This window comes from Nyctereutes procyonoides, unplaced genomic scaffold (genome assembly GCF_905146905.1).
Source record: "Nyctereutes procyonoides isolate TBG_1078 unplaced genomic scaffold, NYPRO_anot_genome, whole genome shotgun sequence".
Classification (NCBI taxonomy): domain Eukaryota; kingdom Metazoa; phylum Chordata; class Mammalia; order Carnivora; family Canidae; genus Nyctereutes; species Nyctereutes procyonoides.
In genome coordinates this window covers 77,015,777-77,043,633 of record NW_026575125.1, presented here as the reverse complement: position 1 = coordinate 77,043,633, position 27,857 = coordinate 77,015,777, and the positions used below count along the sequence as shown (strand labels likewise).

Genomic DNA, 27,857 nt, shown 5'->3' with positions numbered 1-27,857 from the left:
CTTTCTTTTGCTGCTGTCTTCCTTTGTGTTTTGTTAATTTTCTTTTGTCATGACATGCTTTGAGTCCTCTCTAATTTTTGTGTATCTACTACAGGTATTTTCTTTGTGGTTACAATGGGGATGACATAAAGCATCTTGTAGTTATCACAATCTATATTAGCTGATAATAACTTAACTACAATTGCATACAAAAACTATTTTTATTCCCCCAACTTTGTAACATTGTGTTATTGATGCCGCTAATTACATCTTTTTATATTGTGATACATTACTTATTTCATGGTTATATTTATTTTTTCTACTTTTGTCTTTTAACTTCTATACCATAATTTAAATTATTTATGCACAACCATTTCAATATTATAGTATTATGTATTCGTCTATTTATTAACTTTTATAAGTGAACTTTATACTTTCAGAGGTTTTCATGTTGCTGCCTAGTATCCTTTCATTTTAATTTGAAAAACTTATTTTAGCATTTCTTATAAGGTAGGTCTGATGGTAATTATCTCATTCAGTTTTTGTCTATCTGAGAAAGTCTATTTTTCCTTTATTTTTGAAGGGCAGTTTTGCTGAACCTAGTATATTTGGTTGGCAGGGTTTTTGTGTGTGTTTGTTTGTTTTGCTTTAAGTACTTTAAATATATCATTCCATTTTCTTCTGGCCTGCAGAATTTCTGCTGAGAAATTCATTTATAGTCTTGTGGGGGCTTCCTTGTATATAATGAATCATTTTTCTCTTGCTGCATTCGAAATTCTTTCTCTATTTTTGACTTTTGACAATTTACTTATAGTTTATCATGGTATGGACTTCTTTGTATTCATCCTAATTGTAATCTTCAGGGCTTTCTGAATCTGGATATCCACCAGATTTGGGGATTTTTCTCTATTCAAAGTAACTCTCTGTCCCTTTTTCTTCCTCTTCTGAGACTCCTATAATCTGTATATTGGCCCACCTATTGGTGGCCCCTATGTCTCTTAATTTCTTCACTTTTCTGTTTTTTTTTTTCTTTTGCTCCTTTGACTGGATAATTTCAAATGATGGTCTTGAGTTCACTGATTCTTTCATCTGCTTGGTCAAATCTGCTGTGGAACTTCTGTAACAAATTTTTCAATTCAGTTACTGTATTCTTCAGCTCCAAAAACTTGTTTTTTTTAAAAAAAAATTCTCTACCCCTTTGTAAATATTTTCACTTTGTCTATGCATAATTTTCCTGCACTCACTGAACATCTACATGATTGCTATCTTTAATTTTTGTCAGGTAGTTCACATATCTCCATCTCCATAGGTTTGGTTTTGAGAGATTTATTTGTTCCTTCAATGGTCTCCCCCCTATTTGTTTGTGTGCCTTGAAAATTTGTGCTATTAACCATGTATTTTAAAACACAGCCACCTCTCCCACTCTTTACAGAAAGGCTTCATACAGGAAAATACCTTCATTAGTCAGCCTGGCTAGAGACTCTAGGGTCCTCTTAAACATTCTTTGCAGACACATCTTCTCCATAATTTTCCAATTAGAGAGGTTTTCTGGTTTCTTTTGAGGGACTTGTAGTATTTGCTCCCTCCAGTGTCTGTCCGCAATACTCCAGATTCTTCTGTACTGCCTCAAGGTGCTGAGCTCTTTTGTTTTTTGCGGGCCCTTGGACATCTCATACATGCTGGTTCCCCATTAGTACTCTAAGTCAGGAGACACAGAAACCAATCCATTGCACAGTTCCCCCAAAATCCATAATCTTAGATGTATATTCCACTCTTCTCTTTCCTTTCCAAGTGAGAAGTTGCAAGGTGGGCTTTTCCTACCATTTTCAAGCTCTTCCAGCTTGGAGGAGGAGTTGACATGGTTAAAATGCAACAGTTTTTCTTACCCCTTCAGTGCAACCATTCTTTGCTTTGAGCTTGCTTATGGTACTGTGAATTCTTATCCTATTTTTGGAATTCTCATAAAGGTTTTTTTTTGACTGTTTATTGTTGTGAAGTAAATGTTTCTGTAGAGGGATAAGGTCTGGTGCTTCCTATTCTATCATCTTACTGATGTTACTTCTTATATTATTTATCTCAATCACCTCAGCTAAATTCCAATCTCCAGAGTGCCATGTCTGCATTTTAGTCATTTGTGTATCTCCACAGGATCTAACATAAAGTTGGTTTTCAATAAATATCTTAGTGATTGGATGACTCCTATCAATAGTCATAGTGAAGAATAAGAGGCCCTTCTTAAAACTTTCATTAAATAAGAATAGGCATTCCTCTTTACAAAATAAATGAAAGCATACACTTCTACCTTCTTTAAGAAAGGCCTACGCATTAGGCAAATCTTAATTCTCATGATTTAATAGTGCGAAGATTTAAAATTTTTCTTTATGGTTCAAATTTCTACCATCCTCTTCTTCCTCACTACAACCAATTAAGGAAGCAGTTAGGGACAGAAATCAGAAGCAGATATTGAGAAGAAAGAAGATAATTAGGTTGAGAACTAGTAGAGCAAACACAATATTTTTAAGAATGAGGAGGTGTCCATTGCACATTGAATTGTGTGCCAAGTAAGGTGTAGCAAATACTTTGTTCAGTGGTGCCAGATGGAGTAAAATGGTCTTGAGAAGGAAGAGGCACTAAGGAAGATGTGGAAGATGTAGAATTATGTAATTATAAGAAGACATTTAATTAAATAACTGAGATGAGCTTTAACAGAATGGTAAGATTGACAGATTCAGTAAGAAAAGGGAACTAAAGGAGGCATAGTGTAACAAATGGCCTATATAAACTTTTTCAAGAAATTAGGTGTAAGTAGGAAAAAAGAGAAATGGGATAGTGTATTTTGAAGAGGAAGCAGGGTAAGAAAATTATTTTTTATTATGTATATTCAACTAGAATGGGGGTAAATTTAGTGTATTTGCTATAGGACAAAATTTGAAAATGCAGTTGTAAGGAGTGATAACTCAAGGTTAGCAAAACATATGAGAATGGGTGAAATCAAAAGTAAGAGTAGACAATTTAAATTTGGAAAGAGATCATGGTACCTCTTCTTCCTAGAATAGAGAAAAGTGAAAAAGAAAGGATAAAAATGAAGACACATTTTGAAATAGAATGGAAGAAAATTGAGGCATTTCATGTTGAATAGTCTTGGTCTTTTCTTTTTTAAAATTTATTTCTTTAGGATTTTATTTATTTATGAAAGAGAGGTGAGCAGGAGTAGGAGCAGAGGGAGTGGTACAAGCAAACTCTGCACTGAGCACAGAGCCTGAAGTGGGGCTTGATCCCATAATGCTGAGATCATGACCTGAACCAAAATCAAGAGTCATATGCTTAAGTGGCTGAGCCACTCAGGCACTCCTTACTTATTTATTAGAGAGAGAGAGAGAGAGAGAGAGAGAGAGAGAGAGAGAGAAAGCACTAGTAGGAGAGAGTCAGAGGGAGAGGGAGAGAATTTCCAGGAGACTCCACAATGAGCATGGAGCCTGATATGGGTCTCAATCCAGAGATCATGACTGGAGCAGAGATCAAGAGTCAGATGCTTAACCCAATGAGCCCCAGTCTTGGTTTATTTCTTTAGTGACTTCAGATGTGACACTGGTTTCCAGATTTATAGAATAAAATAAGTTGCACCAAGATTCCTTCTGCTGGAATAAAGACCACTGAAGTGGAGATGGAACGCTGGTAAGAATAGATTAAATACAAGAAAACATTCCATTTGAAGAAGACAAATGGAAAATGGCTAATAGATGTATTCATTGATGTATACAGTCATAATGGAAAAGAAGTAGAAGGTTTAAAGAAACCAATAATCTAGTGGAATAATAGAACCATGAACTTGCCTTTCACAAATTAGAAGCTCCATTTTTATTGAGCTATTTTTACACATTATATGAAGGAATGGTCTCTCTCTCTCTCTCTCTCTTTCCTACTGAAAATGTTGACCTGTACCCACTACTATTGCTACCTTATTTGTTCTTTTGCATATCCTCTTTAAGAATTCTTTGTACATCAGAAGAATACAAAAACTAAAATCCCTAGAATCAACAAGTAGAACTAGGGAGTAAAGGCAAGCACAGTGTACCAATCTGCAGAGTTTAAGAGCTACGAGTTTAATATACTAAGTGGCCAGTATTGAGAACATCTGTTACTAAATTAATAAGCTAATTACTAGGCTGAGAAAAGAAGCAGCTACACAGCTAAAAGTGAGTATATAGACCATTCCTGTTGCACATTCCTACATATATAAAAACAGAGCCAACAGTAATTCTGAGCTAATAAAGGTCAGGCTGATAATTATTTATTACTGATACAGCAGATTCCTCACTAGTAGGTTCATTTAAACTGCCTATGGGTGTTACAAAGAACTTTAATCCCATACATGTCAATAGTTAATAACGGCTCATCCTATTTTATAGAAGTTTAAAGAAATTAATTAAATGGTACCTGAAATAAAAGCTTTGAGTCCTTGGAGAAGTATATTGCATAAATACAGTATATCGCCATTAAAATTAACCCTTGTTTTTCTGCAATTCTCTTCTCCAAATACTTTCATTTTCCCATAATTGATGTAAGGGGGCTTTCAAACTGAGAATTGACCAAAATTCCCTCTCCTTATTAGGAAGGTCTCACACCACACATTCACATTCTTTTTTTCCTTTGCTGACTTATCACCACAATCAACTTTGAGATATAAAATGGTTGTCAGCTCACCAAGTTAAAAACTTATCAAACACCTTAATTATACTGTGTTAAAATCATTGTATTTTAACTCTCAACATATTTGTAGCTAAGGAAATTAAACTATCAGAAGTAGACCCTCAGTGGTCCGGAGTGCCTGTTCTTGAAAACAAGTATATAAAGCATATGCAAAATTTCAATATAAAGAATTTCCTGGTTTTATGCTATATTTGTAAACATAACCAAGTTATATTTTTGGATATAATGTATACACTATTAATTCAATTTTCAAAATTTAGTTATTGGCAAACACTATAGTATTTCTATCAGAACTGGTCTTAGGCCACATTTGCCCTCTACATTTTTAGGGAGGTTCCTTTCTCACACAAGAAGTCTTAAACTGCTCCTAATTGCCAAATATGTCCTCTCCATCACCCAAAGCCACAGTTCTTTCCAATTTTCTTTTTTGAGGACTTTGCCCACAGTGGCAATACATTTGTGAAAGTCAAGCATAAACTCTTACAGGTCTAATGTCACTGCCTTTGATCTTTCATTATCCATTCGTTGTCTGATTTCTGATGTACTCTCAGCCTTTGACTTTCCCATCTTACTAGAAACCCAAGATTCGGGATCCCTGGGTGGCGCAGCGGTTTGGCGCCTGCCTTTGGCCCAGGGCGCGATCCTGGAGACCCGGGATCGAATCCCACGTCGGGCTCCCGGTGCATGGAGCCTGCTTCTCCCTCTGCCTGTGTCTCTGCCTCTCTCTCTCTCTCTGTATGACTATCGTAAATAAAAAAAAAATTAAAAAAAAAAAGAAACCAAAGATTCGTGTGTTCTCTGACCTACCCTTTTGCTTACCACCTTGCTGATACTTCTGCTAGCTCTAACCTCCTAAGCTTCAGGTTGCTACCTTGTCTCTATAGTATCAGCTCTGTTTTACAAATCTCTGAGATTTTCCTCTAGATCTCTTGCCTGACCCTCATTTTGTGTTAATCCTGATCTACTGTTGCAATCACGATAACACAGATATATTTAGAATAAAGGTTGTAAAGGAAGGGGTAAGTTTTCTGGTGTTCTCTAAATCATAGCAATATATATGCCTATTAACAAGACCAGATATTTACATACCACTCCTGATATCTCTCAGTAATTTGTGGAAAGAATTATTTCCAAAGAAGCAAAAGGTCTTCCAAAGTTTAAGCCATATCTATAATAAAGCATAGAGAATAATTAAGGGCATTATCTAAGTGATGCAAAACTACCCTTCCACTTCAGTTATGAAAACACTAAAAGTGTTTAAAACCACTAAAAGTGGTTTATGTATGAACTAGCCAGATGACATTTCTCTCAATTTTCTATAAGTACACCTGTAATATAAAATCCATTTTTATTTGTATAAAATAATATAATCCATTTGAGTTGGAAGGGGTGTCTAAATTACTCTGTTTTTCCCTCAGTTCATGTTGAATGTTTAACCATAGTCAGGGTGTGTAGCTTTATTTTTCCCTCTTCAGATATTTAAAAAGCATCCTTTATCCACTGACTAAAATAGATTAGAAGACAGAACTGCTGAAAAGTACTATAAAGGTGACGGTGTTGATATTAATACAAACAGAGCATACTGTTGGAGAATAATGTCCTCATTTGACATATGTTCCTAATAAATTCCAAAAGCCAAGAGTTCCATAATCTGCTTTTTAGTTTCTAATCTATCCTTCCCATCCTTGAATGACACGTGAATTTCTTAATATCTGTTCAGATGCTGGGGTACATGCAACTTTCTGACCATTTAAGTGTACATCCCTCAAGAAACTTTTCTGTATGGCCTTGCACTTCATAGCTAGTTTTCAGGTATATCTGCAGCTTTTGAATTAGTTTGCCATTTGAAAAAGTGTTTTAGCCTGAGTTACAAAAGTAAAAAAAAATTAAAATAATGCTCTCTTGCTCATTTTTACTTTCACACTGAACCAACTCAAAACTGAATATGCTTTTAACTCTTCATATAGAATCATTCACATTCTGTCCAAAAATCTATTTTTAATAAAGGGAACAGAAGTAAACCCCCAACAAGAAGACAGAGTAAACAATAGTATTAACATTAATGAGTATTATGGGTAAGTTTAAGAGTGCCAGCTTAGGCCTCACTACTTATAAACTTCTCTGAGCCCAATTGCCTCATTTAAAAAATGGGCCATAGATATCTATCCAAAGAAGATGTACAAATGGCAAATAAGCACACAAAAAGATGTTTAGTATCATTAGCCATTAGGGAAGTGCAAATCAAAAGCATAATGAGTTGCCACTACATATACTCATTGAGATAAATACTATTTTAAAAAAGTAGAAAATAACAAGTATTGGTGAGGATGTGAAGAGATTGGAATGCTTGTGCATTTCTGCTGGGAAGGTAAAATGGTGCAGTTGCTTCAGCAAAAAATCTGGCAGCTCTCCAAAGGTTAAATACGGAGTGACCATATAACCCAACAATTCTACTCTAGGTATATACCCCAAAATGGCAACATATGTTCACGTGAAAATTTATACACTGTGTATAGCAGCATTTTTAAAAAGATTTTATTTATTTATTCATGAGACACACACACACACACAGAGAGAGAGAGAGAGAGAGAGAGAGAGAGAGAGAGGCAGAGACACAGGCAGAGGGAGAAGCAGGCTCCATGCAGGGAGCCTGATGTGGGACTCGATCCCTGGTCTCCAGGGTCATGCCCTGGACTTAAGGCGGACCTAAACCACTGAGCCACTGGGGCTGCCCAGCAGCATTATTTATAATAGCTGAATACTGGAAACAACCAAAATGTCTTTCAACTGATGAATGGATAAGTAAAATGTGATATATCCATAAGATACAATATTATTTGGCAATAAAAAGGGAGGTACTGAGACAAGCTATATATTTTAATCTTGAGAACAATATTGTAAGTGTGAGAAGCCAATCACAAAAGGACACATGTTGTATGATTTCATTTATATGAAATGTCCAGAATAGGCAAACCTATAAACATAGAAAACTGATTAATAGTTGCCTGGAGCTGTAGGTGTGAGTGGAGGTGGAGTACTGGGAAGTAACTACTAATGTGTATGGAATTTCTTTAGGGGATGATGCAATGTTCTGAAATTTATTGTGGTGATGGTTGCATGACTCTATGAATGTATTAGAAACCACTGAAATGTATCATTTAAGTAGGTCAGTTGTATAGTATATGAACAAGATCTTATTAATGCTTTTTAAAAATGGGACAAATAGTTTCATCTATCTCAGAGTTATTGGGAAGATTAAATGAGATAATCCATTAAAATATTTAGTACAGAAGGAGGGGCAAGATGGCGGAAGAGTAGGTCCCCAGGTCACCTGTCCCCACCAAATTACCTAGATAACCTTCAAATCATCCTGAAAATCTATGAATTCGGCCTGAGATTTATTTTTTTTTAAATTTATTTATTTATGATAGTCACAGAGAGAGAGAGAGAGGCAGAGACATAGGCAGAGGGAGAAGCAGGCTCCATGCACCGGGAGCCCGATATGGGATTCGATCCCGGGTCTCCAGGATCGCGCCCTGAGCCAAAGGCAGGCGCCAAACCACTGCGCCACCCAGGGATCCCTCGGCCTGAGATTTAAAGAGAGACCAGCTGGAATGCTACAGCGAGAAGAGTTCGCGCTTCTATCAAGGTAGGAAGACGGGGAAAACGAAATAAAGAAACAAAAGGCATCCAAGGGGGAGGGGCCCCGCGAGGAGCCGGGCTGAAGGCCGGGGCGAGTGTCCCCAGGACAGGAGAGCCCCGTCCCAGAGAAGCAGGAGCTGCACCAACCTTCCCGGGCGGAAAGGGGCTCGCAGGGAGTTAGAGCAGGACCCAGGAGGGCGGGGATGCCCTCGGGCTCCCTGGGACACTAACAGACACCTGCGCCCCAGGGAGAGTGCGCCGAGCTCCCTAAGGGCTGCAGCGCGCACAGCGGGACCAGAGCAGCTCGGAGGGGCTCGGGCGGCGGCTCCGCGGAGGGGGCTGCGCGGCTCCGGGAGCAGCTCGGCGGCGGCGGCTCGGGCAGAGGAAGAGGCTCCATGCGGAGGGGGCTGCGCGGCCGGGAGCAGCTCGGAGGGGCTCGAGTGGCTCCGCAGAGCGGCGGCTACGCAACCGGGAGGGCGAATCCAACAGCGCAGGCCGCGTAGCACAGGGCGCCGGGATACAGCCCAGGATCCGGCCTCCCCCGGGACAGGCAGAGGCCGGGAGGGCCCAGGAAAGCAAGGACGCTCCTGCCCCGAGCTGAGCAGATCAGCGGCCCCGCCCCGGAGCCTCCAGGCCCTGCGGAAGGACAGAGAGCCCCGGAGTTACTGCGGGGGCTGAATCCAGGCTTCGAGAGCTGTCATAGCCACTGTGGCTGTTCCTCCTGGGGCCTCACGGGGCAAACAACCCCACTGAGCCCTGCAGCAGGCAGGGGCAGAGCAGCTCCCCCAAGTGCTAACACCTGAAAATCAGCACAGCAGGCCCCTCCCCCAGAAGACCAGCTGGACGGACCAGTTCCAGGGGAAGTCAAGGGACTTAAAGTCTACAGAATCAGAAGATACTCCCCCGTGTTTTTTGTTTTTTTTTTTCTTTTTGATTTCTGATTGCTTCCCCCACCCCCCTTTTTTCACCTTTCTTTTTCTTTCTCTTTTTCTTCTCTTTTTTCCTTTTTCTTCTTTTCTTTTTTCTTTTTCTCTTTTCTTTCCTTCTCTCTCTTTTTCTCCTTTTCCCAATACAACTTGTTTTTGCCCACTCTGCACTGAGCAAAATGACTAGAAGGAAAACCTCACCTCAAAAGAAAGAATCAGAAACAGCCCTCGCTCCCACAGAGTTACAAAATCTGGATTACAATTCAATGTCAGAAAGCCAATTCAGAAGCACTATTATACAGCTACTGGTGGCTCTAGAAAAAAGCTTTAAGGACTCACTAGACTTCATGACTGCAGAATTTAGATCCAATCAGGCAGAAATTAAAAATCAATTGAATGAGATGCAATCCAAGCTAGAAGTCCTAACGACGAGGGTTAATGAGGTGGAAGAACGAGTGAGTGACATAGAAGACAAGTTGATGGTAAAGAGGGAAACTGAGGAAAAAAGAGACAGACAATTAAAAGACCACGAAGACAGATGAAGGGAAATAAATGACAGCCTAAGGAAGAAAAACCTACGTTTAATTGGGGTTCCTGAGGGCGCCAAAAGGGCCAGAAGGCCAGAATATCTACTTGAACAAATCCTAGCTGAAAACTTTCCTAACCTGGGAAGGGAAACAGGCATTCAGATCAAGGAAATAGAGAGATCCCCCCCTAAAATCAATAAAAACCATTCAACACCTCGACATCTAATAGTGAAGCTTGCAAATTCCAAAGATAAAGAGAAGATCCTTAAAGCAGCAAGAGACAAGAAGTCCCTGACTTTCATGGGGAGGAATATTAGGGTAACAGCAGACCTCTCCACATAGACGTGGCAGGCCAGAAAGGGCTGGCAGGATATATTCAGGGTCCTAAATGAGAAGAACATGCAACCAAGAATACTTTATCCAGCAAGGCTCTCATTCAAAATGGAAGGAGAGATAAAGAGCTTCCAAGACAGGCAGGAACTGAAAGAATATGTGACCTCCAAACCAGCTCTGCAAGAAATTTTAAGGGGGACTCTTAAAATTCCCCTTTAAGAAGAAGTTCAGTGGAACAATCCACAAAAACAAGGACTGAATAGATATCATGGTGACACTAAACTCATATCTGTCAATAGTAACTCTGAACGTGAACGGGCTTAATGACCCCATCAAAAGGCGCAGGGTTTCAGACTGGATAAAAAAGCAGGACCCATCTATTTGCTGTCTACAAGAGACTCATTTTAGAGAGAAGGACACCTACATCCTGAAAATAAAAGGTTGGAGAACTATTTACCATTCAAATGGTCCTCAAAAGAAAGCAGGGGTAGCCATCCTTATATCAGATAAACTAAAATTTACCCCGAAGACTACAGTGAGAGATGAAGAGGGACACTATCTCATACTTAAAGGATCTATCCAACAAGAGGACTTAACAATCCTCAATATATATGCCCCGAATGTGGGAGCTGCCAAATACTTAAACCAATTATTAACCAAAGTGAAGAAATACTTAGATAATAATACACTTATACTTGGTGACTTCAATCTAGCTCTTTCTACCCTCGATAGGTCTTCTAAGCACAACATCTCCAAAGAAACGAGACCTTTAAATGATACACTGGACCAGATGGATTTCACAGATATCTACAGAACTTTACATCCAAACTCAACTGAATACACATTCTTCTCAAGTGCACATGGAACTTTCTCCAGAATAGACCACATACTGGGTCACAAATCGGGTCTGAACCGATACCAAAAGATTGGAATCGTCCCCTGCATATTCTCAGACCATAACGCCTTGAAATTAGAACTAAATCACAACAAGAAGTTTGGAAGGACCTCAAACACGTGGAGGTTAAGGACCATCCTGCTAAAAGATGAAAGGGTCAACCAGGAAATTAAGGAGGAATTAAAAAGATTCATGGAAACTAATGAGAATGAAGATACAACAGTTCAAAATCTTTGGGATGCAGCAAAAGCAGTCCTGAGGGGGGAATACATCACAATACAAGCATCCATTCAAAAACTGGAAAGAACTCAAAGACAAAAGCTAACCTTATACATAAAGGAGCTAGAGAAAAAGCAGCAAATAGATCCTACACCCAGCAGAAGAAGAGAGTTAATAAAAATTCGAGCAGAACTCAACGAAATTGAGACCAGAAGAACTGTGGAACAGATCAACAGAACCAGGAGTTGGTTCTTTGAAAGAATTAATAAGATAGATGAATCATTAGCCAACCTTATTAAAAAGAAGAGAGAGAAGACTCAAATTAATAAAATCATGAATGAGAAAGGAGAGATCACTACCAACACCAAGGAAATACAAATGATTTTAAAAACATATTATGACCAGCTCTACGCCAATAAATTAGGCAATCTAGAAGAAATGGACGCATTCCTGGAAAGCCACAAACTACCAAAACTGGAACAGGAAGAAAGAGACAACCTGAACAGGCCAATAACCAGGGAGGAAATTGAAGCAGTCATCAAAAACCTCTCAAGACACAAGAGTCCAGGGCCAGATGGCTTCCCAGGGGAATTCTATCAAATGTTTAAAGAAGGAATCATACCTATTCTACTAAAGCTGTTTGGAAAGATAGAAAGAGATGGAGTACTTCCAAATGCATTCTATGAGGCCAGCATCACCTTAATTCCAAAACCAGACAAAGACCCCACCAAAAAGGAGAATTACAGGCCAATATCCCTGATGAACATGGATGCAAAAATTCTCAACAAGATACTAGCCAATAGGATCCAACAACACATTAAGAAAATTATTCACCACGACCAAATAGGATTTATCCACGGGACACAAGGCTGGTTCAACACTCGTAAAACAATCAATGTGATTCATCATAGCAAGAGAAAAACCAAGAACCATATGATCCTCTCATTAGAAGCAGAGAAAGCATTTGACAAAATACAGCATCCATTCCTGATCAAAACTCTTCAGAGTGTAAGGATAGAGGGAACTTTCCTCGACATCTTAAAAGCCATCTACGAAAGCTCACAACAAATATCATTCTCAATGGGGAAGCACTGGGAGCCTTTCCCCTAAGATCAGGAACAAGACAGGGATGTCCACTCTCACCACTGCTATTCAACATAGTATTGGAAGTCCTAGCCTCAGCAATCAGACAACAAAAAGACATTAAAGGCATTCAAATTGGCAAAGAAGAAGTCAAACTCTCCCTCTTCGCCGATGACATGATACTCTACATAGAAAACCCAAAAGCCTCCACCCCAAGATTGCTAGAACTCATACAGCAACTTGGTAGTGTGGCAGGATACAAAATCAATGCCCAGAAATCAATGGCATTTCTATACACTAACAATGAGACTGAAGAAAGAGAAATTAAGGAGTCAATCCCATTTATAATTGCACCCAAAAGCATAAGATACCTAGGAATAAACCTAACCAAAGAGGTAAAGGATCTATACCCTAAAAACTATAGAACACTTCTGAAAGAAATTGAGGAAGACACAAAGAGATGGAAAAACATTCCTTGCTCATGGATTGGCAGAATTAATATTGTGAAAATGTCAATGTTACCCAGGGCAATTTACACGTTGAATGCAATCCCTATCAAAATACCATAGACTTTCTTCAGAGAGTTAGAAGAAATTAGTTTAAGATTTGTGTGGAATCAGAAAAGACCCCGAAAGCCAGGGGAATTTTAAAAAAGAAAACCATAGCTGGGGGCATCACAATGCCAGATTTCAGGTTGTACTACAAAGCTGTCTTCATGAAGACAGTGTGGTACTGGCACAAAAACAGGCACATAGATCAATGGAACAGAATAGAGAACCCAGAAGTAGACCCTGAACTTTATGGTCAACTAATATTCGATAAAGGAGGAAAGACTATCCACTGGAAGAAAGACAGTCTCTTCAATAAATGGTGCTGGGAAAATTGGACATCCACATGCAGAAGAATGAAACTAGACCACTCTCTTGCACCATACACAAAGATAAACTCAAAATGGAGGAAAGATCTAATAGTGAGACAAGATTCCATCAAAATCCTAGAGGAGAACACAGGCAACACCCTTTTTGAACTTGGCCACAGTAACTTCTTGCAAGATACATCCACGAAGGCAAAAGAAACAAAAGCCAAAATGAACTATTGGGACTTCATCAAGATAAGAAGCTTTTGCACAGCAAAGGATACAGTCAACAAAACTCAAAGACAACCTACAGGATGGGAGAAGATATTTGCAAATGACATATCAGATAAAGGGCTAGTTTCCAAAATCTATAAAGAACATATTAAACTCAACACCAAAGAAACAAACAATCCAATCATGAAATGGGCAAAAGACATGAAGAGAAATCTCACAGAGGAAGACATAGACATGGCCAACATGCACATGAGAAAATGCTCTGCATCCCTTGCCATCAGGGAAATACAAATCAAAACCACAATGAGGGATCCCTGGGTGGCGCAGCAGTTTGGCACCTGCCTTTGGCCCAGGGCGCGATCCTGGAGACCCGGGATCGAATCCCACGTCGGGCTCCCGGTGCATGGAGCCTGCTTCTCCCTCTGCCTGTGTCTCTGCCCCTCTCTCTCTCTGTGACTATCATAAATGAATAAAAATTAAAAAAAAAGCCACAATGAGATACCACCTCACACCAGTGAGAATGGGGAAAATTAACAAGGCAGGAAACAACAAATGTTGGAGAGGATGCGGAGAAAAGGGAACCCTCTTACACTGTTGGTGGGAATGTGAACTGGTGCAGCCACTCTGGACAACTGTGTGGAGGTTCCTCAAAGAGTTAAAAATAGACCTGCCCTACGACCCAGCAATTGCACTGTTGGGGATTTACCCCAAAGATACAGATGCAATGAAACGCTGGGACACCTGCACCCCGATGTTTCTAGCAGCCATGTCCACAATAGCCAAACTGTGGAAGGAGCCTCGGTGCCCATCGAAAGATGAATGGATAAAGAAGATGTGGTCTATGTATACAATGGAATATTACTCAGCCATTAGAAACGACAAATACCCACCATTTGCTTCAACGTGGATGGAACTGGAGGGTATTATGCTGAGTGAAGTAAGTCAATCGGAGAAGGACAAACAGTGTATGTTCTCATTCATTTGGGGAATATAAATAATAGTGAAGGGGAATATAAGGGAAGGGAGAAGAAATGTGTGGGAGATATCAGAAAGGGACACAGAACATAAAGACTTCTAACTCTGGGAAATGAACTAGGGGTGGTGGAAGGGGAGGAGAGCGGAGGGTGGGGGTGAATGGGTGACGGGCACGGAGGGGGACACTTGACGGGATGAGCACTGGGTGTTATTCTGTATGTTGGTAAATTGAACACCAATAAAAATTAATTTATAAAAAAATATTCCTTAAAAAAATAAATAAATAAATAAATAATAGTGAAAGGGAATATAAGGGAAGGGAGAGGAAATGTGTGGGAAATATCAGAAAGGGAGACAGAACATAAAGACTCCTATCTCTGGGAAACGAACTATGGGTGGTGGAAGGGGAGGAGGGCGGGGGGTGGTGGTGAGTGGGTGACGGGCACTGAAGGGGACACTTGACGGGATGAGCACTGGGTGTTATTCTGTATGTTGGTAAATTGAACACCAATAAAAAATTAATTTATAAAAAAAGTAAAATAAAATAAAATATTTAGTACAGTGTCTAGCATCTGTCAAACAATCAATAAATGATAGTTTTACTACTACTACTAACAATAATAGTAGTAGTAGTAGTAATAGTAGTATGGGAACTATTATTAAATGATATTATAAATATTATTATCACACTACTAATATTATTATAAGTAGTAGACCTATGATGAAATAAAACTAAATATTATTATAACAACTGTTACTAGAAGATGTATTAGTAATACTAAATATTACAATAACTATTATTAGTTGTAGAGTATTATTAAATAATAATATAATAATAATACTCGTTATAAATATATACTTAATAATATATTATATATAATATTTAATAATATAGTTAAATATATAATATAGTTATTTTATTAAAATGTCTATATTAGAGTGATAGCTTTTTTGAAGATCTAATACGAGGCCTAGATAATCTTTTGTTTTACACAGTGATCCTATTTTATTTATTTATTTTTATTTTACTTTGTTTTTAAACATTTATTTAAATTCAATTAATTAACTTATAGTGTATTATTTGTTTCAGAGGTAGAGTTCAGTGATTCATCAGTCTTATATAATAGTGCTCCTTACATCATGTGTCTTCCTTAAAGTCCATCACCTAGTTACCTCATCCTTCACCCCCTTCCCCTGAGCCCTAGATAATCTTACCATATTTGAAATGCCATAATAAAAATAACACAACTTTGGAATCAAACGAATCAGATCAAAATTTAATTTCTGCCACTTATTAAATATGTAGCTTCAAGAAAGTTATTTTATCTGCTGGAAGCTGAATTTCCTAATTTGCAAAATATTTCAACAATACCTATTACTACTTTGGATTCTTATGAAGAATAAATAAAACAGTGTATATATAAATGCATACTCCAGTGCCTAGTACATAGTGAATTTTCAAAAAACTTTGTTTCCATATGTGTAAAATCATGATATTGGCATTAACAAAGTATAATGAAATACTTTCAAGCTTATATTAAATCTCAATGGGACATAAACTTTGGCAATGCCCCCAAACAGCAATATATGTATAGAGGTCTGGTCAACCATCATGTTATTCCTAAAATGTTCATAATCAACTTATCACGTTACAGACAAATCTTTAGTAAACTATTAACTTTTTTCTTTTTACTCCTTTTTTTCTTTTTACTCTTAAGTGTCTCAGAACAAGTACAATTAAGTTATAGAAACTAAGACAATATAAGTAAACCAGTTTCAGTCTTAACTGCTAATGTGGCAGCCAAGTTGCAGGGAAACGCTTGACATAGATTTTCCAAAGTTGTAAATAATGCACATGTTGTACATTTTGGGTAGTACAGTTTGGGTGGCCCATGCTGAGTTCATGCATGTTATCCTACATAAAATATATCTTTAGGAAACAGCTCATTAACCCTAGAATGTCTACAAGGGAGAGTAAATGCTGTCATGAACCAGCTTCAACTACATGTGCGAAGAATGCTAAATGAACTTCCTTTGCAAAGTCTTCACTTACTCTAGAGTAAATAAAGTTTTCAAGGAGTTATTTGAAGCTAACAGGTAGGAGGAGTATACAAAAACACAAAAAATTCAAAGAAATCCCTTGCTACCACCAGGATATCCACAATGCAATACCAAATTGTGATTCAAGCTAATGAAATTATCATGTATTACTATTTATAGTGATAGTAATTCTAGCGTGACATTTTTTTAAAGATTTTTTTAAAAATTTATTCATGAGAGGCACACAGAGAGAGGCAGAGACATAGGCAGAGGGAGAAGCAGGCTCCTTACAGGGAGCCGGATGCGGGGACTCGACCCTAGGATCCTGGGATCATGCCCTGGGCTGAAGGCAAATGCTCAACCACTGAGTCACCCAGGTGCCCCTAGGTTGACATTTTCACTCAATTGGTTCATGACTAGTTTGGGATTATTTATTCTGTGACAACTTTAGAAAGAGTTGACTCATTTTGCTAAACTGAAGAGACACAAGGTTATAATAAATTTCCATGTTTAGGGGCACCTAGGTGGCTCATGGTAGGTTAAGTGTCTGTCTTTAGCTCAGGTCATGATCCCAGGATCCTGGGATCCAGCCCCACATTGGGCTCCCTGCTCAGCCAGAAGTCTGCTTCTCCCTCTATTTCTGCCCCTCCCCTACTCTTCCTCTCTTTCTCTCTTTCACTGTGTCTCTCAAATAAATGAATAACATTCTTTAAAAATTTCCATTTTTAGTATTGCCATATTGAAGCAAATGGTGGATAATCTATTATTTCAAAAGGTTATACCTTTTGTAATTTTTAATTATTTTCACATAAATTTAGTACTTGAGTAAGGTTACAGAATTATATCATTATATTGTGTAAAAGTCAGAGTGCAGAACTGTTAATTTATGAGGTCTTCTCACAAAAAATAGCCACTCTCCCTTTTCATAGTTATCATATTGCACTGTAATTCTGCTTACACATCTGCCTTCCCCGGTAGACTGAGAATGTCTTATGGCCAAGGACCTCATTTTATTTACCTCTATATCCCCAGGATCTAACACAGTGTTTGGCATCTGTTAATAACACAAAAACTGTTTCTATATAAATGAAGTTTTAAAAAGATATATTTAGTTGAATAGTTCATTTCCTATTTTAAGGCTCCAATTCATTACTTATTTTTGCCTTGTAGTCCTGAGTATTGCATTAAATATTATATTTTGCTTTATTGTTTTGTAGAATCTTTTGCAGTGGTCTCTTAGGAGACCTAATATAATTTTCAGTAGAAACTGATATGCTGGTGAAATCAATTTCTGATGAAGGTTAACACTCTTTTACACACAGAGAAAGTTTGAGCCAGTAGCACATAACACGGTCATGAAATATGAATTTGAATAGCTTGTAAAAATAAAGTACATTCTGAATGAGAATAGAAGAGAAATAAAGAGAATCTTTCATAATGGATCAGATTCATCTAGAAATGACTATCTGGCTTTTTGAAGCATCTGAGGTATTCAATTAGCTTGGACTATTCCACTAGCCTGAGATTTTGGATATGCTTTAGGCCCCCAAACCTTCATCTTGACTCTTTGACACAAAAGGAGAAAGTAAACAGTGTTTATATTTATTTTCTGCATAAGACTGATTTTTAAGTCTTAGAAAATTTCCAAAAAAAAATTATCATCATCAATGAGAACAGGTTACATTTCCAAATTTATCCTCAATTGAAATTAGATGTCAGATTTCAAATCTTTTCTTCCACATTTATTCATGGCTTTTTTAAAGCTTCTAGGTGCCTGTTACAATTTATAAAACATGCCTTTGGGTTCTATTTTTTTAAAAGTATCCAAATAAAGGTCTACCTAGCATTTCAATTAGGACACATGTTGCTATAATGTTTCAATACTTTGGTATTAAAGTGTAATATGAATTAATATGCTGTAATCCAGTGTTATTTTGTCTTAAAAATGAAAATGTATTTATTTTCAACTGCCAAAATAAAGAGCTCAGCGCAGGTATAGTAAAAGTTTTTTTTTTAATAAAATTCAATCTAAATTTATCTTCACAGTAAGAAAATAAATGGAAGGTAATAAGACCAAATAAGAATTTTTGTGTGTTTTGTACATTGTTTTTGTCTTTATATTTCATACATTACCACAGGCAACTTTAGCTGAATAGGCTTGCTTTGTGAGAGCAGTAGTTTTCTTATTATTTTGTTAACAATGTGTTTATCATTTCAAAATGTATGGTTATTTGGTTAAGATTAATCTTCTTTCAGCATTACAATGTGAACACAATCTAACAACAACCAGTCATCACGATGTCAGCAAAAACTTTGTAAATTTCTATAACATTGTGGATGACTAATGAATTACACTATAGAAAAGAGAAAGCCAAGATGTTTATTTTCCTCTAGAGACACAACAAAATATCTGCACTAATGCCAACCCATGCACAAAAAATATTCATTTCTACTGAAAAATTTCACTTACTGGATTGCCTTTACAAATATGCAGAACTGTGAACTAAGTATAACCCTCAAACAAACACATAAATAATTTTTCCAGACCATGTTTTCTGAAACTATCCTGAAGTTAGTATTCAAGCATTTCCCACAATATTTTTCATTTTGCACAAAATGCTTGCATAGGATTCTATTCCGTGGGGAAAATGGAAGTTACAATGTTTTAGAGGAAATTGATTTTTTTTAGGTATCTATTGTTGTTTAACATCTACATAACTTAGTGGCTAATGACAATTTTATTTTGCTCATAACTTTTTTTGGGTTAGAAATATAACATTTTGCCTTAACGGTTTGTGCCTGAACTACACAGCATAAGCCAGGGCAGCTGGGGATAAAGGATCCAATTCCAACACTGGTTCTCCACTTATCAGCTTGGTGTTGTTCATTGACCTCTTTATTTTTTCAAATGGTGCCCCATCCTCTAGGGCCTCTCCATGTGCCTTGAGCTTCTCATAGCATGGTAGTTTCAGAGAAGACCAGGAGTCCTGAAGAGAAGCTGCAAGGTTTCTTTTGACCAGGCCTCCAAAATCCCAGAATATCATTTCTATAATACTCTATTGATCATTTCCTAAGGCCATCTTGGATTCAAGGAGAGGGGGATGATAAACTATGTTTAAATGGTAAGAGAAGGAAAAAAAATCTGTGGCCAACTTTAATCTAATAGAATATTGCCTCAAATTTTAGGTACTGAGATTTGGGAAACCTGAACTTGTTAATGTGCTTAGCCATTGGAATTGGATTGTTGTATTCTTTGGTAGTTCTAATTTGTTCTAATTTGAGGATGTCTAAAGCTGAATTTGCTCAATGAACTCAAAAAAATTAAGAAAAATAATTTCCAGAAGTTTTAATGATCTTACTGAATTTTGAAAGTTTTCCAGAAATAGACAGGGATGTCCAATCACCCAATTATATTTCTCTCCTTTTTGCACTTGGGGTTTCTAAATGTTCTGAATACAGAACTCCCACTGATACTGAGAAGCTCTCTGACATTTACAGTGCTCCTAACATCACCTTATTATTGAAGCATCACAGTAAGTTACAAAATGACTTCCAGTTGTGAATAAATGGTGTTAAATAAATATGTGGAAGAATTAAAATCACCTAATTAACCATTACATGTTCTTTCAAGTGCCAAAGATCTGGTTTAACTGATTTTGTTTTCCTTTATTTGAATTACATGGTTTCTTTAGCATTTCAGAGAAACTCCTTCTGGAATGAAAATTGAGTAGTCTCAATCTTTCTGTTAATAAAGTTGTCTCCAAACTGTGTCACAAACTAAAAACTAAAAAGTTCAGCCTTGTACCTAATGTAGATTATTTTAGTAATTATTTTATTTAGTAAATGATTACCAATAATTTAGTAAATTTAGTAATTTTATAGGGTGGTGTTGGTGGTGGGTTATTTTGGCATATATGCCTGTGTTGAATTACATATTCATACCAAGCACACATCTTAGTAATGTCCTAAATATGACATACAAACTCTGCACCCAGTAAATCTGAGTGAAATGTACTCCCTGTAGTGATCTTTCTCCTTGTTTTAGGATAGTAATCCTCTAACATTTTGGTTAAAGCTTGACTAATAGCAGAGATGAATGAAGAAGTACTCACCCATGGACCACAAACACAAAATTTGAGATAGTTGTGTAAATTTTGCTTTCTACTTCTTAATATATAAGTTTTCATATAAAAATGATTTACCCACTTAAATCTTCATGAAAACTAATGATATAAGATCATCTTATGGTTCATGTAACCCCTGGAAAACCACAAAGTACAACTTGAGGTATTTTTATCCCGGTATTGATGGAAAGTTGTCAGCAAAAATTACTGAGGGTATGTGTCAGGGCATCTAGATTTGTCTATAACAAAATGTAATGACTCTGCAAAATAATACAAGTGGTGGGGGAAGAAACATAGTCTAATATGTCAACATTAGCTACAAAATAGTCATGACTTCCACAATCTATTCTTAACATGTTTCCTTTCTTTTTTTGTTTGTTTGAAAATACTTAATTTTGGTACTCATACTGGTAGGCTGTATTAACTACAATGTGCTGTATTTCTTTTTGGAAAGATGAACAAGTTCTTAGGAATGTAACTCCCACCCATTCTTAAGAAAGAAATAAGCTTCTAACAATCCAAATTGTATTGGAATGATCAAATGTTGAATAAAACACCTTCCAAAGTGGGTGAAATATTGGGGCCAATTCATTTTCCCTAGCTATATAATTGATAGTTACTACTATGATCATAGGTTTCAATAAATCATATACCCCAAATCAACCCAATACATTTCCAACATATTATTCACTTGTCTTGTTTAGAATTAAAGAAATTCTGAGAACTGAATGAAACCCAAGGTAGATAAAAGCTCACAAATGTTAAAGTACATGGTTTAAAGTAAAGGCCATGGTGTGAAAGAGATGCTAATAGGCTTCTGAGTCTCAAGCTTATAGTTCTTGAAATACAAGTATTATTACTGGTAGGGGACTCAAAAGTAAAGCTCAACACCTTGTACCCTTATTTGAGTCTGTAAACAAACAGCACCAACAAATCATCTTGTTACTTTCACCAACATTATATGATTCATAAATATTCAGGATCTCAAAGTAAAAACAAGTTTTAAAGAACTCTAGATTGTGCCACTGGAAATAATATTGTCAAATCATTTTAAGGGTTGTACCGAAGGGATATTTTCTTTTTAAAAGTGTTGTTTTCCAGGAGTTAATGTTATCTAAATAAAAATTTTGGCTGACAAGCATGAAATGTCTTTTGTACCAATCACCAATGCATAACATCTCTGAATCTATCAATCACAGATTTAAAAGGCTCTGTCCTATAGCACACTTAATACCTAGTGTAAGCAATTAGTATTATAATTCCTTGATGCAATACAAACTCATTTCCTTAAACTTCTAATGTACTGAACTTCAGGGTTAAAAATGAGCAGACAAAAATTGATTTGCATGCAATAACAGTGGCAATAAACCTTTCCTGGTTCATGCAATCTTCCCCATCTGTTAACAGAGAAGGAGTTTAGGATCTATTATTCCCAGAAGGGCACTTACCCAGCTGGACATCTATAACATTTGGCTGATTCTCCATGGGGAACAATGGCTTGGGAGGCTTGTCTGTGAGTAAAGCTAGAAGAGAAAATTAAAGAAGGTAATGGAAAAATTGAGATAAATTGCAGGATAAGAAAGATCTTATTGTGAATGATATTTAGTGTTTGTAGACTTGATGGTTTGTAAACATTTATTAGACAGTGTTTTTGCTTCATTTGTTACTCTATCCATACAATATCCATTTCCCAGCACATTTAAAGCACCATTGGGTCACTGTAAATAGACCATTTCAACATCTACACTTTCAAGCAAGATCAAACAAATGGACTATTTTGACTGATTTTTATAAGGCTGTAAGTACAAAGAAATACAGATTTTAAAAGTATAATCAGATAAGCATTAAGTCTCCATATGTACTTTGTGGTGCTAAATAATATTAATAAAATACAACCCTAATAGACATTTCTGGTGGATTGAACCTTCTACACCTCTGAATCATGCTCCATTCTCCACTCAGCCTCTGAAACAATATAATAAAACACTTGTACCTTCATTAGGATAATGATTAAAAATATTGATTGAGCATCTTATTTTCCACCAAATGCTGTGATAAGTGCTAAGGGAGAAGGAAATAAAGTCTTTATATTTACCCTCAATTTACAATCTAGGACTGTGAACACAGAACTAGCACAGCAAACTAAAGAGATAATAGAACAAAGACTACAATCTAGTGAAAAATTGTAGCATTTGAGACATGAGACTGTATATGGCAAATAAATGGAGAAAGCAAAAGCCAATATTGGCTGGAAGAGTTGGGGAAAGTTTTATGAAGGAAATGGGTCTCCACATAGACCTTAAGGAATGGAAGAGATTTTGAAAGAGAGTAAGAAAGAATAAATGAATGAAAGATGAACACAAACCAAGGAAGAGAGGTAGAACATAAAGCATAATATTACTAGAAGAAAATGATCTGATAAAAAGGAGCTGGATGGGGTAGGGTAAAGAGCAAGTTGCTCATGACATAGGGGGATTAGAAATGAAAATAGGATGGAGCTCAACTCTGGAGGATCCTAAGAAACATGCAGAGGAATTTGGACATGATGTAGTAGACTACAAGACCACTGTAGATTATTGGAACAACAGCAACAAAAGACTCAAGGGAAGTGCTATCTAAAGATGATTGGCTTCCTATATAGGATAGTTTAGAGGAGAACAAAACAGCTAAGAGGATGCAATAATAATGCAGTTGTGCAGGGTGTGGACAGGGAAGGATGAAGAGTCATTACTGGTGGAGTTTGAAGAAATTTTAAAAAAGGAAAAATTTGAGAGGCACCCAGAAAAAGGAAATGAGATCACTTGGTGCACAGATACAAAATAGTTTATGACAAACCTTGCATTGAGCTATTATTTATGGCCTGAATTCCTTTTAACTGTTCCCATATTTATGCCTTGCTCCAACTGTCTAATTAGATTCTTGCCTATTAATGGGAAATGTTTTATATGTCTTTGTAATTCACAGGAGACATGGAATAAAGCTGAGCATATAAGAGGTCATTATTAAACCATCATTAACTGACTGGCATAGGAATTCTGTGCTGACATGACAGTAGCTTATCTCATAATTATTAGGCTTTTTAGAAGAGAAAAAAGAACACCTAAAGGAACTGGAGAAAAAACAGCAAATAAAATCTACACCCAGCAGAAGAAGAGAGTTAATAAAGACTCGAGCAGAACTCCATGAAATAGAGACTAGAAGAACTGTGGAACAGATCAACAAAACCAGGAGTTGGTTCTTTGAAAGAATTAATAAGATAGATAAACCATTATTAGCCAGCCTTATTTAAAAAAAAAGAAAGAAAAGACTCAAATTAATAAAATCATGAATGAAAAAGGAGAGATCACCAACAATACCAAGGAAATACAACCGATTTTAAATATATATTATGAGCAACTATGTGCCAATAAATTAGGCAATCTAGAAGAAATGGACACATTTCTGGGAAACCACAAACTACCAAAAGTGGAACAGGAAGAAAGAGAAAACCTGAACAGGCCGATAATGAGGGAGGAAATTGAAGCAGTCATCAAAAACCTCCCAAGACACAAAAGTCCAGGGCCAGTTGGCTTCCCAGGAGAATTCTATCAAACGTTTAAGGAAGAAACAATATGTATTCTACTAAAGCTGTTCGGAAAATTAGAAAGAGGTGGAATACTTCCAAACTCGTTCTATGAGGCCAGCATCACCTTAATTCCAAAACCAGACCACACCAAAAAGGAGAATTCTAGACCAATATCCCTGATGAACACAGATGCAAAAATTCTCAACAAGATATTAGCCAATAGGATCCTACACTACATTAAGAAGATTATTCACCATGGCCAAGTGGGATTCTCCCCGGGACTCAAGGCTGGTTCAACACTCATAAAGCAATCAATGTGATAGATCATATCAACAAGAGAAATGATCCTCTCAATAGATGCAGAGAAAGTGTTTGACAAAATACAGCATCCATTCCTGATCAAAACTCTTCAGAGTGCAGGGATCGAGGGAACATTCCTCTAGCATCTTAAAAGCCATCTACGAAAAGCCCACAGCAAATATCATTCTCAATGGGGAAACACTGGGAGCCTTTCCCCTAAGATCAGGAACAAGACAGGGATGTCCACTCTCACCACTGCTATTCAACATAGTACTGGAAGTCCTAGCCTCAGCAATCAGACAACAAAAAGAAATAAAAGGCATTCAAACTGGCAAGGAAGAAGTCCAACTCTCTCTCTTCACAGATGACATGATACTGTACCTAGAAAACCCAAAAGACTCCACCCCAAGATCACTAGAACTCATACAGAAATTGACAGTGTGGCAGAATACAAAATCAATGCCCAGAAGTCAGTGGCATTTCTCTTTTTTTTTTTAGATTTTATTTACTTATTCATGAGAGACACAGAGAGAGACACAGAGAGACAGAGAGGCAGAGACATAGGCAGAGGGAGAAGCAGGCTCCATGCAGGGAGCCTGATGTGGGACTTGATCCCGGGACTCCAGCATCACTCCCTGGGCTAAAGGCAGGTACTAATCCACTGAGCCACCCTGGGACCCCCTGGTGGCATTTCTATTAGCTAACAATGAGACTTAAAGAGAAATTAAGGAGTCAATCCCATTTACAATTGCACCCAAAAGCATAAGATACCTAGGAATAAACCTGACCAAAGAGGTAAAGGATCTATTCCCTAAAAACTACAGAATCCTTCTGAAAGAAATTGAGGAAGACACAAAGAGATGGAGAAATATCCAATGCTCATGGATTGGAAGAATTAATCCTGTGAAAATGTCAATGCTACCCAGGGCAACTTGCACATTTGATGCAAGCCCTCCCAAAATACTATGGACTTTCTTCAGAGAGTTGGAACAAATCATCTTAAGATTTGTGTGGAATCAGAAAAGACCCCAAATAACCAGGGGAATATTAAAAGAGAAAACCACAGCTGGGGCATCAGAATGCCAGATTTCAGGTTGTAATACAAAGCTGTGATCGTCAACACAGTGTGGTACTGGCCCAAAAATAGACACATAGATCAATGGAACAGAATAGAGAATCCAGAAATGGGCCCTTTACTTTATGGTCAACTAATATTGGACAAAGCAGGAAAGACTATCCACTGGAAAAAGGACAGTCTCTTCAATAAATGGTGCTGGGAAAATTGGACAGCCATGGGCAGAAGAATGAAACTAGACCATTCTCTTACACCATACACAAAGATAACCTCAAAATGGATGAAAGATCTAAATGTGAGACAAGAATCCATCAAAATCCTAGAGAAGAACACAGGCAATACTCTTTTTGAACTTGGCCACAGCAACTTCTGGCAAGATACATCTCTGAAAGCAAGGGATAGAAAAGCAAAAATTAACTACTGGGACCTAATCAAGATTAAAAGCTTCTGCACAGCAAAAGAAACAGTCAACACAACTAAAAGACAACCTACAGAATGGGAGAAGATATTTGCAAATGACATATCAGATTAAGGGTTAGTATCCAAGATCTATAAAGAACTTATTAAACTCATCACCAAAGAAACAAACAATCCAATCATGAAATGGGCAAAAGACATGAACAGAAATTTCACCAAAGACATAGACATGGCCAACAAGCACATGAGAAAATGCTCTGCATCACTTGCCATCAGGGAAATACAAACCAAAACCGCTATGAGATACCACCTCAAACCAGTGAGAATGGTGAACATTTACAAGACAGGAAACAATAAATGTCGGAGAGGATGTGGAGAAAGGGGAACCCTCTTGCACTGTTGGTGGGAATGTGAACTGGTACAGCCACTCTGGAAAACTGTGTAGAGGTTCCTCAAGAGTTAAAAATAGACCTTCTCTACGACCCAGCAATTGCACTGCTGGGGATTTACCCCAAAGAATCAGATGCAGTGAAAAACTGAGACACCTACCCCCCAATGTTTATAGTAGCAATGTCCACAATAGCCAAACTGTGAAAGGAACCTCGGTGTCCATCGAAAGATGAATGGATAAAGAAGATGTGGTGTATGTATACAATGGAATATTACTCTTCCATTAGAAATGTCAAATACCCGCCATTTGCTTCAACGTGGATGGAACTGGAAGGTATTATGCTGAGTGAAATAAGTCAATCAGAGAAGGAGAAACATTATATGATCTCATTCATTTGGGGAGTACAAAAAATAGTGGAAGGGAGTAAAGGGGAAAGTAGAGAAAATGAGTGAAAATATCAGTTTGGGAGACAGAGCATGAGAGACACCTAACTCTGGGAAATGAACAAGCGGTAGTGGAAAGGTAGGTGGGTGGGAGGTTGGGGTGATTGGTTGACAGGCACAGAGGGGGGCACTTGACGGGATGAGCACTGGGTGATACGCTATACATTGGCAAATTGAACTCCAATAAAAAAAAGAAGAGACAAAGAAATAAAAGTTGATCAGATAACAAGTAAGAGTAGAGAAATATATAAATTTGGTTGGATGCCCAAAATAGTTGTTGATAACAAACAAATGCACTTAGGAAAGAGCTTTATGTTAAATCAACCTTATCTTTCTGATATCCAAAATGCTTGAAATGGTAAAATTTTAGTGAATTTTTCTTATTTTTCCAACAAATTTTTACTTGGGGACTACAATACATCTTGTCCTTATAGAATCAAATGTATTTTTCTAACTTGGCACAAAAATAGAGACACAGATCAACAGAACAGGACAGAAAACCCAGAAATAAATCCACATCTATATGATGAATTAATCTTCAACAAAGCAGGAAAGAATACACAAGGAAAATGATAGTCTCTTCAACACATGGTGTTGGGAAAACTGAACAACAACATGCAAAAAAATGAAACTGGACCATTTTCTTATCCTGTACACAAAAATGAAATCAAAATGGTGAAAAACCTAAATATGAGACAGGAAACCATCAAAATTCTAAAGGATAACACAGGTAGTAACCTCTGTGACATCAGCCATGGCAACTTCTTACTAGATAAGTCTCCTGAGGCAACGGAAACAAAAACAAAAATAAACTATTGGGACTTCATCAAAATAAAAAAGGCTTCTGCACAGCAAAGGTAATAATCAAGAAGGGGATCCCTGGATGGCTCAGTGGTTTAGTGCCTGCCTTCAGCCCAGGGCATGATCCTGGAGTCCTGGGATCGAGTCCCACATCAGGCTCCCTGCATGGAACCTGCTTCTCCCACTGCCTGTGTCTCTGCCTCTCTCTCTCTCTCTCTCTCTCTCTCTCTCTCTCTCTCTCTCTCTCATAAATAAATAAAATCTTTTTTAAAAAGGAAATAATAAAGAAAACTAAAAGGCAACCTATAGAATGGGAAAATAA

The 27,857-nt window shown here is 37.4% G+C and overlaps 1 protein-coding gene across 1 annotated transcript in view; it reads right to left on the bottom strand.

The window, feature by feature from the left end:
- Positions 1-27,857, bottom strand: part of IL1RAPL2 (interleukin 1 receptor accessory protein like 2) — a 677,226-nt gene that overhangs the window by 324,973 nt on the left and 324,396 nt on the right. The window contains exon 5 of the mRNA XM_055338078.1: positions 21,992-22,066. Coding sequence (XP_055194053.1) covers positions 21,992-22,066 — 75 coding nt within the window. The remainder of the gene's footprint in view (positions 1-21,991; positions 22,067-27,857) is intronic.